The sequence below is a fragment of the Colletotrichum chrysophilum genome, assembly GCF_026319265.1.
Source record: "Colletotrichum chrysophilum strain AFK26 chromosome Unknown scaffold_144, whole genome shotgun sequence".
Taxonomy (NCBI): domain Eukaryota; kingdom Fungi; phylum Ascomycota; class Sordariomycetes; order Glomerellales; family Glomerellaceae; genus Colletotrichum; species Colletotrichum chrysophilum.
Genome location: NW_026517431.1, coordinates 695 through 13,958, shown reverse-complemented (window position 1 = coordinate 13,958; position 13,264 = coordinate 695). Strand labels below are relative to the sequence as shown.

Genomic DNA, 13,264 nt, shown 5'->3' with positions numbered 1-13,264 from the left:
TGCCTTTGCGACGGAGACGAACCGGGAACAGGGACCCGACGTCAACGCGGGCCTAGCAAATGGGCTCCAAGTGCTTCAGTGGTTGACATGCCGAGTGATGGTGACCGCAGTGGCTCGTTCAGTGGAGCTGGCCTACTCGGCAGGTCTCAGTAACCGGGACAGAACGCTGAACACTGTGAAATCCTTCAGCAATGCACCGCCACCATTCCTACCCCACTCCCGGCTCAGCATGCGGTCAGCACACTGCACCGACTGGCAGTGGGCGCCAGACCTGCTCCTGCCCGCGGGCTGCCGTTGAGTGGTGCCTCCCACGTCTGCCGCTGCGTCCCGCTCTTGGACCCAACGAGGCGGCCACTGAGAACGGCCCAAGCCACACCGCGCGCCTCGAGGCTGACACTCGCAGCTCGCCCAAGCCAGCTCCGTCTCCGTCTTCGTGATAAAGCGCAGCTATTGGACGTCATTGGAGCATTTTGAGCTCGCTCTATTTTATCGTCATATCCACCGACTGCACTCTTATCCTTGGGCGGGACCGGTTCGAAAGTCGATTAATCCTCTACGCCTGCGTCTCCCTCCGAACCCGACACCCGTCCGTTTCTGAGCCTCGAGCTGCGACGCCAATCCAAAAGCCGTATCCTACTTCGATGCCGAACAGTTTTGACGACTGCCTGGACCCTCGATGGGTGCTGGGAGCGAAGAATTTGGAATGAAAGGATCGTCGACTTGAACACCGGTAGCCACAAGAAATATTTCAAATCATGGCGACGCTGCAAGTATCGAGGAGATATCGCTCCTCCACCTCTGCGTCCTCTCACGCAGTTACCTCCAAGGCTACCGAGATCCTGCGCGGCATGCTCGAAGATTTAGCGAACGGCCTGCGACAACGAAAATCGACCGACGGCTACCCCGAATTTCCCGTACTGCTCAAGAGCCTTCGCCAGATCCGTCAGCACATTGCCGCCACCGAACCGCCAAGCCCGCCCCAAGATGACTTTCGACACCTGCGCGGCTTCACGCAGCTGCTCGACGTGCTGCGATCCTTTTCGGGATTCTACAACCCCCAGCGACGAACAGATGAGGAGAAGAATGGATTATTTGGACTACTCGAGGCCGTGCTGGACGTCTTCGCCGCGGCATTCCACGACCACCCTGGGAACAAACGCTATTTCCGTCATCGAGTCGAAGGAGGTGGGTGGGAGGCTATCGAACAGACTATCGCCAGCGTGGGGCTTGGAGGCAGCGACTCGGACCTGTGGACAAATTGTCAAGTGTTTGGCAAGCTTCTGGCTTTCTCGCTGGGCGACAAGAAAGTGGACGCTTTATGCCAGTCGATTGCATCTACGCCCACGACGGTCGAGGATGCCAAGCCGGAGCCAGAAAAAGGGGCCGAGGACGATGCGACAGAACAGACAACGTCAACACCCCAAAAGACGAGAGACTATGCCCAGGAGGTACGCGACATCGTCCAGAAGAAGGCCGTCTTCCGTAATCCCGAAATCCTGCGCGCCGTCGTCGGCTTTTGGGAGTCAATACCAAGAGCGGAGGACATGCCGGCCAACCCCTGTTCGATGATCGTTCTCGAGATCATGTCAAGTGTGGTCTCAATCTCCCTTTTCAATCTGTCCGCGCTACATACCACTGGCGTTCTCTCTCGCTTCTTGAGGGTCGTCTTCGACCCCGAGCCAAGATTAAGCCAGCCTGAAAAAGACAAGCTTCTTATTCTGTGCAAAAAGCTCATGTACTTGGGCGTCAACCAACCATCAGACACCCAGTTCCTACTAGCAAATCCTTCACCAGAGGCATCAGAGTTCTGCTTGGAAATGGCGTCAAGCTACACTGGACCCCCTTTCTTTCAATTCGACCTCTCTCTACATGGCCACTCTTCCATCGAGCTACCTACGCTGGGCCGCTCATTTCCGCCAAGCTCATCCCCCGGCTATACCTTTACAGCATGGATACGCGTGGACAGATACGATCCCGCAGCTCACACTACACTCTTTGGTGTCTTTGACGCCACCCAGACATGCTTTCTTCTGATGTACCTCGAGAGGGATACCCACAACTTCATCTTGCAGACCTCTGTTACGTCCAGTCGCCCAAGTGTTAGGTTCAAGGGTATGGCCTTCAGAGAAAAGCAGTGGTACCATCTTGCCCTTGTTCACAGACGGCCAAAGACAATGACTGCAAGTAAGGCTTCTCTGTACGTCAATGGCGAGTTTGTTGAGCAAATCAAGTGCTCCTACCCCTCTCCACCACCATTCACAAATGGCAGCACTGAAAGCTTTGCCTCTTTCGCATCTGCCAATGCCAAATCGCATCCTGTTCAAGCGTTTCTGGGTACTCCAAGAGATCTCTCCAGCCAGGTTGGCGCAGGATTGGTGTTTTCCAAATGGTCCCTTGCATCTGCGCATCTCTTCGAGGATGTCCTCAGTGACGACTTTCTTGCTGTTCACTATGGTCTATCGCCAAAATACCAAGGCAACTTCCAAGATAGCCTCGGCGGCTTTCAGACTTACGAAGCCTCCGCCTCTCTCGGCTTGAGGAATGAAGTGTTCCATCCTGGCAGAGACGAAAGCTCCGATATTATTAGGGCTATTCGCGATAAGGCTGGAAGTCTACTACCAGAGGTGAAGATTCTGCTCGGCATCGTTCCTGCAGGCGTATTCAGAGAGGATGGCGTGTATCAAGATACCCAGCTGTACCGCGCATTGCCTCGAAGCGCGGCAACCAACCTCATCCAAATGACTCATAGGACCGGCTCGACCATCGCGGTCAATACTGCTCTGCCCTGTCTTCTTGACGCCTTGGCACGATCCCATGGAATCGCTGTCATGACCGGAAGCCCTGTGGCCGCCACGCCCTCCTACTTCGATGATAACTTCTGGAGGTTGGCTGGGTTTACTCCACTTGCTCTCAAGATCGTGGAGCGTGCGGCTACGGTAGAGGAGACTGTGCGGGCAGTTGAGATGACATTTCTCTGCATCCGGAAAAGCTGGAGAAACAGTGAGGCCATGGAACGCGATAACGGCTACGCAATCCTCGGCATGCTTCTCAGAGCCAAACTAGGCTACACCGTCAACCTCGGTGCCGATAATGCGAACTTGCGGCTGCCTATCTCGAGCGAGGAGCGAGACCGTTTGAGCTTTCAGCTCTTGAGCCTCGTCCTAGACTTTGTGGGATACAAGCACGCTGAGCCCCTGGAGTCATTCATTGTCAACCCTCTGGCATATCGCATCCTACTCATTGACTTCGACACTTGGCGGCGGTCGGCTCCAATCACCCAAGAGCTCTACTACAAGCAGTTCGTGACATTCTCCGTCAAGAGCAAATACCATCAGTTCAACAGCCGGCGGCTGATGCGTATGAGTAAGTTCGAACAATTGCTGACATGTAGATCAACACTAATCCCTCTAGGAATCGTTAAACGACTACTTGATGCTATGAAGGCAGAGTCAATTTCAGAAGAGGTGCTGCCTCATTTTATGAGCGCTCTGGAGCACCTTGTCAAATGCAACTACACGGCGGAAGTGCATCGCTCTCTCGCCCTTTTTATCACATACGCCTACCACTCGCCCATCGCATCTCTCGTCAGGACCCCCCGACCCGCCTCCGCCATCACTCGATCCCCCACTCCCGGATTTGCCAGAAGGGCTACATTTGATTCTAACAGTGCCTCGAGCAACACAACATCTAGATTCCTCACGAAGAAGCAGTTAGGTGCCAAGATTCTTGGGATGTACTCTATTCTCCTTTGTGAGAAGGGTAACAAGGCCAACATCAGCAAGTTCGCCAGAACAGTGACCAATAAGGTGAGACCGCCGCCTGACGAAAACCAATTATATTTATTGAGCATGGACCAGTGGTTACTGTATCTCTTGGCGAGCGACGACTCCGAGACTGTAATGAATGGCACCAAGATCTTGGCCAGACTGCTCGTTACCCACGGCTCCACGTATACGTCGAAATTCTCGGGTAAGACGGGCGGCTTCACTATTATGGCGCACCGTTTGAAGCGCTGGTGGTATATACCTTCCTTGTGGCCGATTTGCTTCTGCATCTTCTTTGGCTTTGATGTGGCTGAGATCGACTTGGAGCGGAACTTTGAGTTCTCCAGCTTGCTTGAGACGTTTGGCAAGTCTAGAATCACCTACCCGGAGAGCCTCCAAGTCATCACGTCGATGCTGCAGCATGGACTCAAGGATGTCATGAAGCATCAGGAAGACCCGAACTCCCCACACTCTCCTCAGAAACTACAGAACCTTCAGGCAAGCGGCTTCGAGGGATTGGAGACCCGACCACGGGCAAAGTCGATGGAGACGAGAGGCCTCGACTCAAGAGGTATGCGCGTCCTCCAGCGACTCTCGGCGTAGCTAACAACCTGCAGAAAACGCCCAACGCGAAAGCGAAAGGATATCTAGCAACGCGCCCATGCTTCATACGGTCATCCGGTTTATGGCAGACCTGCACTCTCGCTCTCAGGAGTTTAGGGACTTCGCCCTCACGTCGGAGTATGTGAGATACCTCCTTTGGGCCGCGTATCCGATCATCGTCAGCACCGACGCCGTTACACCGGACACGGAACTCAACTCGCGGGACTCTGCCTTGACGTTTGAGGGCGGCGACGTGATGATCCGTCCTCTTGCTGGCTCCCAGCCTGGACCCATTGTCCGCACGACAAGCACAGATGCTGTTGCTACTCTTGCAGGCAATCCGCGCGGAACCCCTCTGCGGAAAGCATCCGGCTTCGTTCTGCTCACGAATCAACAATCTCCCAAGGCACCCAGTTCTGCGAGATTCGCACCAGTCATGTCGCCAAAGAAGAAACTTGCCTCGCAGCAATCAAGCAGCGCGACCCTGGACGGCCTATTGGAGTTGGTCATTAGCGTCTTCATCGACCAGGTCTTCACTCGGAAAGAGTTTCCAGGCTTTGGTTTGTTCCTGAAGATTCCGCCAGGCTTCCAAGAGCACCAGGCGTATTTTGAGTCTTTCGTGCTTAGAAACACGCTCCAGCGCCTCGGGACTCACATACAACCAAACCAAAAGGTCTTGTGTGAGCCCAAGATCCTCACCAACATGGGCCGTCTCGCCGCTCATGTCACGGAGTCAATATTTGAGGGCTGGTTTATTAATGGCACAGAGCCAATGTTGGAATTTGCTGGCATGGTGCTGGAGTATCTCCAACGGCCAGAGGTCGCCAGCGTCAAGAGCGTTCGTCTCTGCAGCCAAGCAGTGTCTACAATACGCCAGTGCTTCCTTAAGCTTCTGCTCCTACGCTTCTCCGAACTGGATGACCCCGATACGCCGGACTCCGGCGCCAAGGACTTCATGAGCAAGATTCTTTACTGGCAGGCGCCTATTCTCGGCTGTCTTTCTAACGAAGAGGAGTTTATGAAGCTCTTCTGGTACCAGCTTTATACAAAGCTTGTCGACTCGCGGGCCTCCATTCGGTCTGCCGCGGCAACCATCATGCGCATCATGCTGGTTCAGAAACCAGATGAAGCCAAGGTTCTCTTCCGGCAATGCGTGCAACCGGACCAACAACACCTTACGAAGGAATTCGCTGTTAAGCTCACTGAAGTCGACGATGACACGTTCATCGAGTGGGTGGACAAGCACCGCGCTTCGTTGGATGCCTTCTTCTTTGGGGGGATATCAAAAGCATGGGAGGAGTTTGTGGCTGTCGAAAACCAGCGAACTATAGATTCGGCTAAGTACCGTTTGGCAAAACGCAGGGATCGGCTCAAGGCATGGCAGACAGAGTCACTGACTATGGATAACGTGCTTTTGCGGCACGACATGGCGAACGGGGCCTGGATGAAGAGCATCTTCAACAGCGAGCATTTCAAGCACCAGCGTCTTACTCAGGACCAACAGGATGACATGGCTTATCTGGCTGCGGCATTCCTGAAGATGGACCTGGATCTCAAACGGCCCGGTGCGGTCTTTGCTGAGCAGACTCAGTTGAAGTGGAAGCTCGATCGTACCGAGGGCCGCAACAGAATGCGGTTGAGACTTCTTCCGGATTATTCAAAGAAACACTCAGACTACCAGCCAAAGCGCAGAGCAGGTGAAGCTCCGTCAACGCCATCCTCCCTCAAAGTCAACACCAACATGGCTCCGGCCCAGATATCCCCGTCTCCGGTTAAGCCAGCCACGCCAGCATCGTCACAGCTACAGCTTGGCCTTGATGGCGCCAAAGATACTACCGATTCGCCCCCGGATACAGAACAGGAAGAGGAAGCCAACGAGTCCGCTGTAGCCACTGAAGAGGACTTTGAGTTGGTCGACGACCCCAATGATGCCAACGAGGGTGACGATGGCTTCGAAGACAAGAACCGCAAGGTTATGAGGCGACTGGAGCAAGGAGATCAGGTCCAGGCGGTGTACAACATTTCACGCATCGTAGGCTTGGAAGGGTGTGAGGGTATCCTCATCATCGGCAAAGATGCCCTTTACATCATGGATAACGTCTTCCAATGCGCCTCTGGGGAGATTGTCAACGCATGGCAAGCTCCCCCTGAGGAGCGAGACCCGTTCTCTGAAATCATCACGGATGCGAAGACTACAGAACAGCGCCAGAGTTCCAGTAGAAGCGAACAAGAATCGCGGAGCTGGAGGTGGTATGACGTGATCAGTATCTCAAAGCGCAGATTCCTGTTCCGAGACGTCGCCATCGAGGTCTTCTTCACCGATGGTCGCAGCTACCTGCTGACCTCCATCAACCCCAATATCCGAGATGAAGTTTTTGGCAAGTTGATGAGCAAGGCGCCGCACACCAATGCTGCCAGCTCACTGCCCAACCCCGAAGATGCCTGGCGATTGGAGGCGCTGAAGGTATCTGAGGAACAGCCCCAAGGCTTTGGTTCCAAGTTTGGAAGTATTTTCAATTCGACGCCATGGAACCCAGCAATGAGGAAATGGCAAAAGGGCGAGATGTCCAACTTCCACTACCTGATGCTCGTCAACACTATGGCCGGTCGCACGTTCAACGATCTCACCCAGTACCCCGTCTTCCCGTGGGTCTTGGCCGACTACACGAGTGAAGAGCTCAATCTCAACGATCCAGCGAGCTTCCGAGACCTCTCAAAGCCGATGGGTGCCCAGACATCTGGTCGCGTCTCAGGTTTCAGAGAGTCTTATGATGCTTTGGCAGAGATTGGCGAGACTCCTTTCCACTATGGAACGCACTACTCCTCTGCTATGATCGTGTCATCGTATCTCATCCGTCTGCCTCCATTCGTCCAGTCGTATATCCTCCTTCAGGGCGGATCATTTGACCACGCGGACCGTCTCTTCCAGTCTATCCCTCATGCCTGGCAGTCGGCCTCTTGCGACAACAAGGCGGATGTCAGGGAGCTGATCCCAGAGTTCTTCTGCTTGCCAGAGTTCTTGACCAACATCAATCAGTACAACTTTGGTAACCGTGAAAGCACCGGCACCAAGGTCAATAATGTTGTCCTGCCGCCGTGGGCCAAGGGTGACCCGAAGATCTTTATTGCCAAGCATCGTGAAGCTCTCGAAAGCCCATACGTCAGCCAGAACTTGAACCAATGGATCGATTTGGTGTTTGGATACAAGCAAAGAGGCGACGCTGCCATCGACAACCTGAACGTCTTCCACCATCTGTCGTACCGCGGAGCAACTGATCTTGACAACATCAGCGATCCCCAAGAGAGGAGAATCACTGCCGGCGTCATCCATAACTTTGGGCAGACGCCTCACCAAGTCTTTACTCGGTCCCATCCTGCTCGTGAGCATGCATCATGCCCGATCAGGCGTCTGGATACATCCGTCTACGCCCTGACCAGGCTGTCCCACCCCCTCCTTGGTGAGTTATTCTTTTAGGGGGAGAAATCCAGCTAACACAAGGAACAGAATCGCACGAAAGGGTCGCATCACTCATCTACTCCCCCAAGATCGACCGGCTCATCTGCGCCTCGCCTTTCCGCCTGAATGTTGCGCCGTACGACAAGTTCCTTGAATGGGGCTATGCTGACAACAGTGTCCGGTTCTTCTTCAGCGACAACAGGAGGGTAAGAAAGCCCGGTACTTTCTCTGGACGAGCCTCAACTAATGATCAGAAGCCGGCGGGACTATTCGAAAACCTTCACATCGGCCAGCTATCTTGCGCCACTTTTGCGGACTCCAAGACCCTCATCACCGCCGGAGAGGATTGCGTTATTTCTGTCTATGCGGTTCACACCGCTCCTGGAAAGGTCGTGGACCTACTCCCTCGGAAGTCGCTCTTTGGACACCGCTCTCCTGTGACCAACATGGCCGTTTCCAAGTCGTTCAGCACGTTCGTCTCCGTGTCGACAGATGGCCAGGCCTTCCTTTGGGACCTCAACCGGCTGGAGTTCATTCGCAAGTTACCCCTCTCAAGAGCTGTGGAATGCGCTCGCATCAACGATGTCTCTGGAGAGATTATGCTGGGATCCGGGCCTAATGTGGTACTTTACACAATCAACGGCACAGTCATCCTCGACCAGAATGTCTGCGCCGAGCCGGATGACTATGTGCATGCTTGTGCCTTCTACGAGGGTGCGGGGAATGAGTGGCTGGAAAGCTGCCTCATATTCACGGGCCATAAGAGAGGCCGCGTGAACGTCTGGAAGAAGACCGCGAAGAACGGCAGGTGGATTCTGGAACTGCTTCGACGGTTAGACCATGTGGACCCACGATCGGAAGTGGGCGCCAATTACGATGCAGGCATTACATGCATCACTCCCATGCCGCAATGTGTCTACACCGGCGACGACGACGGGCGAGTGGTAAGATTTTTCCAATAAGTCGTGCTACAGAACGAATCACTGACAAAAATCGCAGTATGAGTGGAACTTGGTTCAGAGAGATAGATAGAGTCTACCCGATGAGCAATACCTCGACATGGTAAGCAGAGGTGACCACCGAAAAGCAAGCTGGTAAAGGGAAGCATAGCGGCGTCTACACGACCCGGCATAGAATTGGCGTTATCTTTGTCTTGTTTGATAGCCCTTCACAATAGCGAATTGGAGAGAGATCTAAGCGTGCTCCGCGCGCGCAAGAGAATTGATAGAACTTTGCATATTGGGTAGTGTACAGCTTGAGCACCGTGAAATGTCGGCGTTCCCCCAGTGGAAGCAGGCCTTGTCCTTTTAGCGACGTGATTCTGGCTCGGCATGCCTCCGGCCACTCGCTCTTTCCTCCCTGCTTTGCTGTCTAAAGCCCAGACGCCGCCGTATTTACATGTTGTGATTTTTTTGTCATTCGCTCGGATGAAGCCAGGTATCTTTTGGGGGTGCTCATTCGTCGTCGTAGCCGGTCAACTGCTTCCTAGGTCCCGAAGGAACTGCACCATTGTTGTTAGCACTTCAGAATCGTGCTGGGACAGAGCCCAGAATCGAGGTTTGCATGGCGCACATGCGGTCGAACTCACCAGGGTATGAAACGGGGATGGGGGGCGCGTTGTAGTCGCCGACGAGGTTCCTCAAGGGGGGCACGACGGCCACGGAGATGGGGCCGAGGGCGCCGAGGACGACGGACCAGAAGTAGGCGGGCTTCTCGCGGGAGGACCAGCGGAGGTAGCGGATGGGCCCGGCCCAGAATCGGGGGGATGCGGCGGACATTTTCGGCGCTGAGGGAAGTTAATTAGCTTCTGCGAGGTGGGAAATGGCGGGGGCCGGGTTTTGCGTACTCAATTGACCGTGGGGGTAATGTCGTCGGGTGCTTGATGCGATAGCTGGGGGATGGTTTCGATGATGCCGAAGCTCAGAATAGAGCCGCATGGCCGGCCGGAGAGTGTCGGATTAACTGTGGCCGGATTAACCTCAACCTCGAGGGTTGTCCCAACCGGGGCGGGCGCTATCTCCACTGGCCGCGACTGCTCTACCCCTGTTGGCGACCACACTGGTGCGCCAGCTGCCGACTCCCACCCACTCTGCCGTGGATTCTCCGACAGTCTTGGCAACGGCTACGTATCCCCAAGCTTCAAGACACATGCACCAAAAGTGCTGAAGCTCTTCCCGTCGCAGCGCTACGCAACGCAACCGCACCACAGCTGTGCGCCGACTTTCCCTTTTTCTTTTCCTTCCCACCACCCACGAACAAATACCCCCAAGAGCCAGACCGCAGGCTTGTTCTTCCGTTTGTTTTTGGCCAATTGCACAATGCGGTCTCTTCTCTCGCTTTGTCTGCTGTTCCTGGCCGCCGCCGTGCACGCTGTCAGCGTTGCCGGCGGCCGGCTGCTCGCCATCATGGACGACGTCGCTGAGAAGGAGACGTACTCCAAGTTCCTCGGAGACTTGGAAGGTGAGCTGCCTCTCTTGCTTATGAGAGCTTGAAATCAGCTGTAGGAAGAAGATTGGCTAACCAATTGGTGGGCAACCTTGCAGGCCGCGGATTCAGCATCACATACGAGTCGCCCAAGAGCGAGTCTCTGCAACTCTTCAAGCTCGGCGAGCGAGTCTACGACCACGTCCTGCTCTTCCCCTCCAAGATCAAGGGCCTCGGCCCCAACCTGACCCCCAACATCCTCCTCCAGTTCATCAACGCCGACGGCAACATCCTCCTCGCCCTCTCCTCCGAGGCCACCGTGCCCAGCTCCCTCGTCAGCCTCCTCGCCGAGCTCGACATCGCCCTGCCCGCCGACCGCACCGGCCTCGTCGTCGACCATTTCAACTATGACGCCCTCAGCGCCCCCGAGAAGCACGACGTCCTCGCCCTCCCCGCCCCTGCCCCGCTGCGCGCCGGCCTCAAGACCTACTTCTCCCAGGACGGCGAGATTGTGGCCTTCCCGCACGCCATCGGCCACGTCCTCGGCGCCGGCCAGCTGCTCACCCCGATCGTGCGCGCGCCCAAGACGGCGTACAGCTACAACCCCAAGGAGCAGGCCGAGGCCCTCGACGCGGCGGACCTGTTCGCCGCGGGCGAGCAGCTGGCGCTGGTCTCTGCGTTCCAGGCCCGCAACAGCGCGCGCTTCACTCTTCTGGGATCCGCGGAGCTGCTGAGCGATGCGTGGTTTGATGCGAAGGTTAAGCCTGCTGGTGCCGCGAAGGAGGTCAAGACCTGGAACCGCGAGTTCGCGAAGAGGCTTGCCGGGTGGACGTTCAAGGAGATTGGCGTTGTTAGAGTGAATGAGATTGAGCACCACCTCAACGAGGCTGCCAACGACACGAACCCTGAGATTTACCGGGTCAAGAACGAGGTGGTAAGTCGAAACCTGCGGAATGAGAAAGACTGCAAGACAGAATGCTAACCAAAGGCAGACCTACACCATCTCCGTCTCCGAGTACTCCTGGGACAAGTGGACGCCCTTCACCGTCCCCGCCGACGACGAGCTCCAGCTCGAGTTCAGCATGCTGTCCCCCTTCCACCGCCTGCGCCTCGAGCCCAAGGCCACGACGGGCGACGCGTCCACCTTCGCCGTCTCCTTCGTGCTGCCCGACCAGCACGGCATCTTCAACTTCAAGATCAACTACAAGCGCCCCTTCCTCAACTACCTCGAGGAGAAGAACACCGTCTCGGTCCGCCACATGGCGCACGACGAGTGGCCGCGCTCGTACGTCATCTCGGGCGCCTGGCCCTGGCTTGGCGGCATCTTCGCGACCGTCTCTGGTTTCGTGCTGTTCTCTGCCGTGTGGATGTACAGCGCGCCCACGGCTGTTGCGGGACAGGCCAAGAAGACGCAGTAAGCGAGTGAAGAATAAGTCAGTGGATGAGTGTGTATGAGGCCCCGGGAATGTTGTGCAGAGGGGCGCTCTGAGTTGAGAGTGGCAGTCATGATACGAGGATAGAAAAATGGACCCGATGACGAGCCTTATCTGGATTTGCGTCATGAAGTTTGAGGTGGTCTAGAGGCTTGTAACTGTAGTGTACACATCTCGGCATAGGATGCTTCCCCGACAGATGCGGGGTGGCTTTGCGAAAATGACTTGTTTTTACGTTTAGACTGACGTACTTGGTCTCGTTGGTTTTCTGTGATTGTAGTTCTTGACTTGGCTCTATGTCATTGTGTTCGGACCCTCACCGGATCGGTGAATGCAGCCATCGTGATGGTGTAAAAGAAGTCTTCGAGTACGTGTTAGATGGTCGGTAATGAACTCGCAAGCTTGCACGTAGGTAGAATGCTGCATCATCTACTCAGCTTCTCACAGGAGGCAGACCAGCACATGACGCCGGAAAAGAGGCCAGTCCCGGTGGAATGTCTTGATGTGTGCTGTCCTCTGGCTGGCGAGGGTTTCTCTCTTGAGGTATACTTTGGAATAAGCCTGGGATGGCAACCACGTGGTGACGATTGGATGTTTGGTGGGTGGATGGGTTGTGCTAACACACTGCAGCTTGGTTCTCAGATCTGGCGTTTTTCTCTAAATTCCCCTCGTGATCCAAACAAATTCGCAGCGATCCATTGTCTTGTTCAAGACCGAGGAAGCCATGAGGCTGTCGGATATATAGCTGGCCTGCAGTGTTCAGTCTGGAGGTCCTAGGCGGGCGGTGCGAGCTGGAGGGTATAAGTAGACTGAGATATCTGCTTCAGACTTTGGGCGAGCCAGAGGCAACAATGCATCAATATTCCATTACTAGATTGTCTTTGGAGAAAGCCTAGCAAGCGCATAATCTTTCTAGACAAGACATCTTGTTGTTGTAGATGCAGCAAATAACTCGGATCTTCGGGAGCTTACTGCGTCATCTGGTGTGATGGTTTAAGTGAATACTCTCATAGGAAAGGTGGACAGGGACGAATAGAAATCGGTTGTCTCGAAACAGACGAGGTGTTCAAGTTAGAAAGTGCTCTAACGAGAGATTGACAAGTCGTGGTGTAGGTAGACATGTTAATCTCCGATGTACTAAAAGGAAGAACTGGACCCATCCATTTGTCGTGAACTTCCTCTCTCAGACAAGTCGTGATCACCCTTAAATAAACCCAGCGATGGGGTGGGATCTGGCGTTGCGGGAAATGGCCATGTTACAGGCTCCACATGTCTGTCGTTCGTGGGGAAGACGGTGAAGAGCATCTTCCGGGCCGGCAAGGTGGCACAAGCTTTGTTCTTTAACGGCTGGATATAAAAGAGCCTCAAGGTGCATATCCATAATCTTTGAGCAAATTGAACCGGTAAAAACCTCGTCTATTCATCACAAGGGAAGATTCAGCCTCCCCTTGGCCAATGGTGTGTGTATGGTCAGACTTTGACTATCAGCGCTACCCAGTAGGAGTCATTTTAATGCTAGTCACTGACACTCATCTTTCATATATTCGTTGTGGATACATGTTATAAGGGAGTACCAGAGGACG

General features: G+C 54.7%; 3 protein-coding genes across 3 annotated transcripts; 2 read left to right on the top strand and 1 right to left on the bottom strand.

Moving 5' to 3' along the window:
- Positions 1 to 755: 755 nt before the first annotated feature.
- On the top strand, positions 756 to 8,856 carry COL26b_011572 (uncharacterized protein; the record flags this gene model as incomplete). Its single annotated transcript, XM_053184236.1, has 5 exons — positions 756 to 3,363; positions 3,412 to 4,335; positions 4,382 to 7,825; positions 7,873 to 8,768; positions 8,824 to 8,856. 5 exons carry the CDS (start codon positions 756 to 758, stop codon positions 8,854 to 8,856), a joined length of 7,905 nt encoding a protein of 2,634 aa, XP_053031801.1.
- Positions 8,857 to 9,278: 422 nt separating this feature from the next.
- On the bottom strand, positions 9,279 to 9,602 carry COL26b_011571 (uncharacterized protein; the record flags this gene model as incomplete). Its single annotated transcript, XM_053184235.1, has 2 exons — positions 9,279 to 9,325; positions 9,413 to 9,602. The coding sequence occupies 2 exons, from the start codon at positions 9,600 to 9,602 to the stop codon at positions 9,279 to 9,281; spliced, it is 237 nt and encodes a 78-aa protein (XP_053031800.1).
- A 540-nt stretch (positions 9,603 to 10,142) lies between these two features.
- Positions 10,143 to 11,666, top strand: COL26b_011570 (uncharacterized protein; the record flags this gene model as incomplete). The annotated part of the gene is made up of 3 exons (XM_053184234.1): positions 10,143 to 10,284; positions 10,368 to 11,182; positions 11,241 to 11,666. The coding sequence occupies 3 exons, from the start codon at positions 10,143 to 10,145 to the stop codon at positions 11,664 to 11,666; spliced, it is 1,383 nt and encodes a 460-aa protein (XP_053031799.1).
- Positions 11,667 to 13,264: the final 1,598 nt, after the last annotated feature.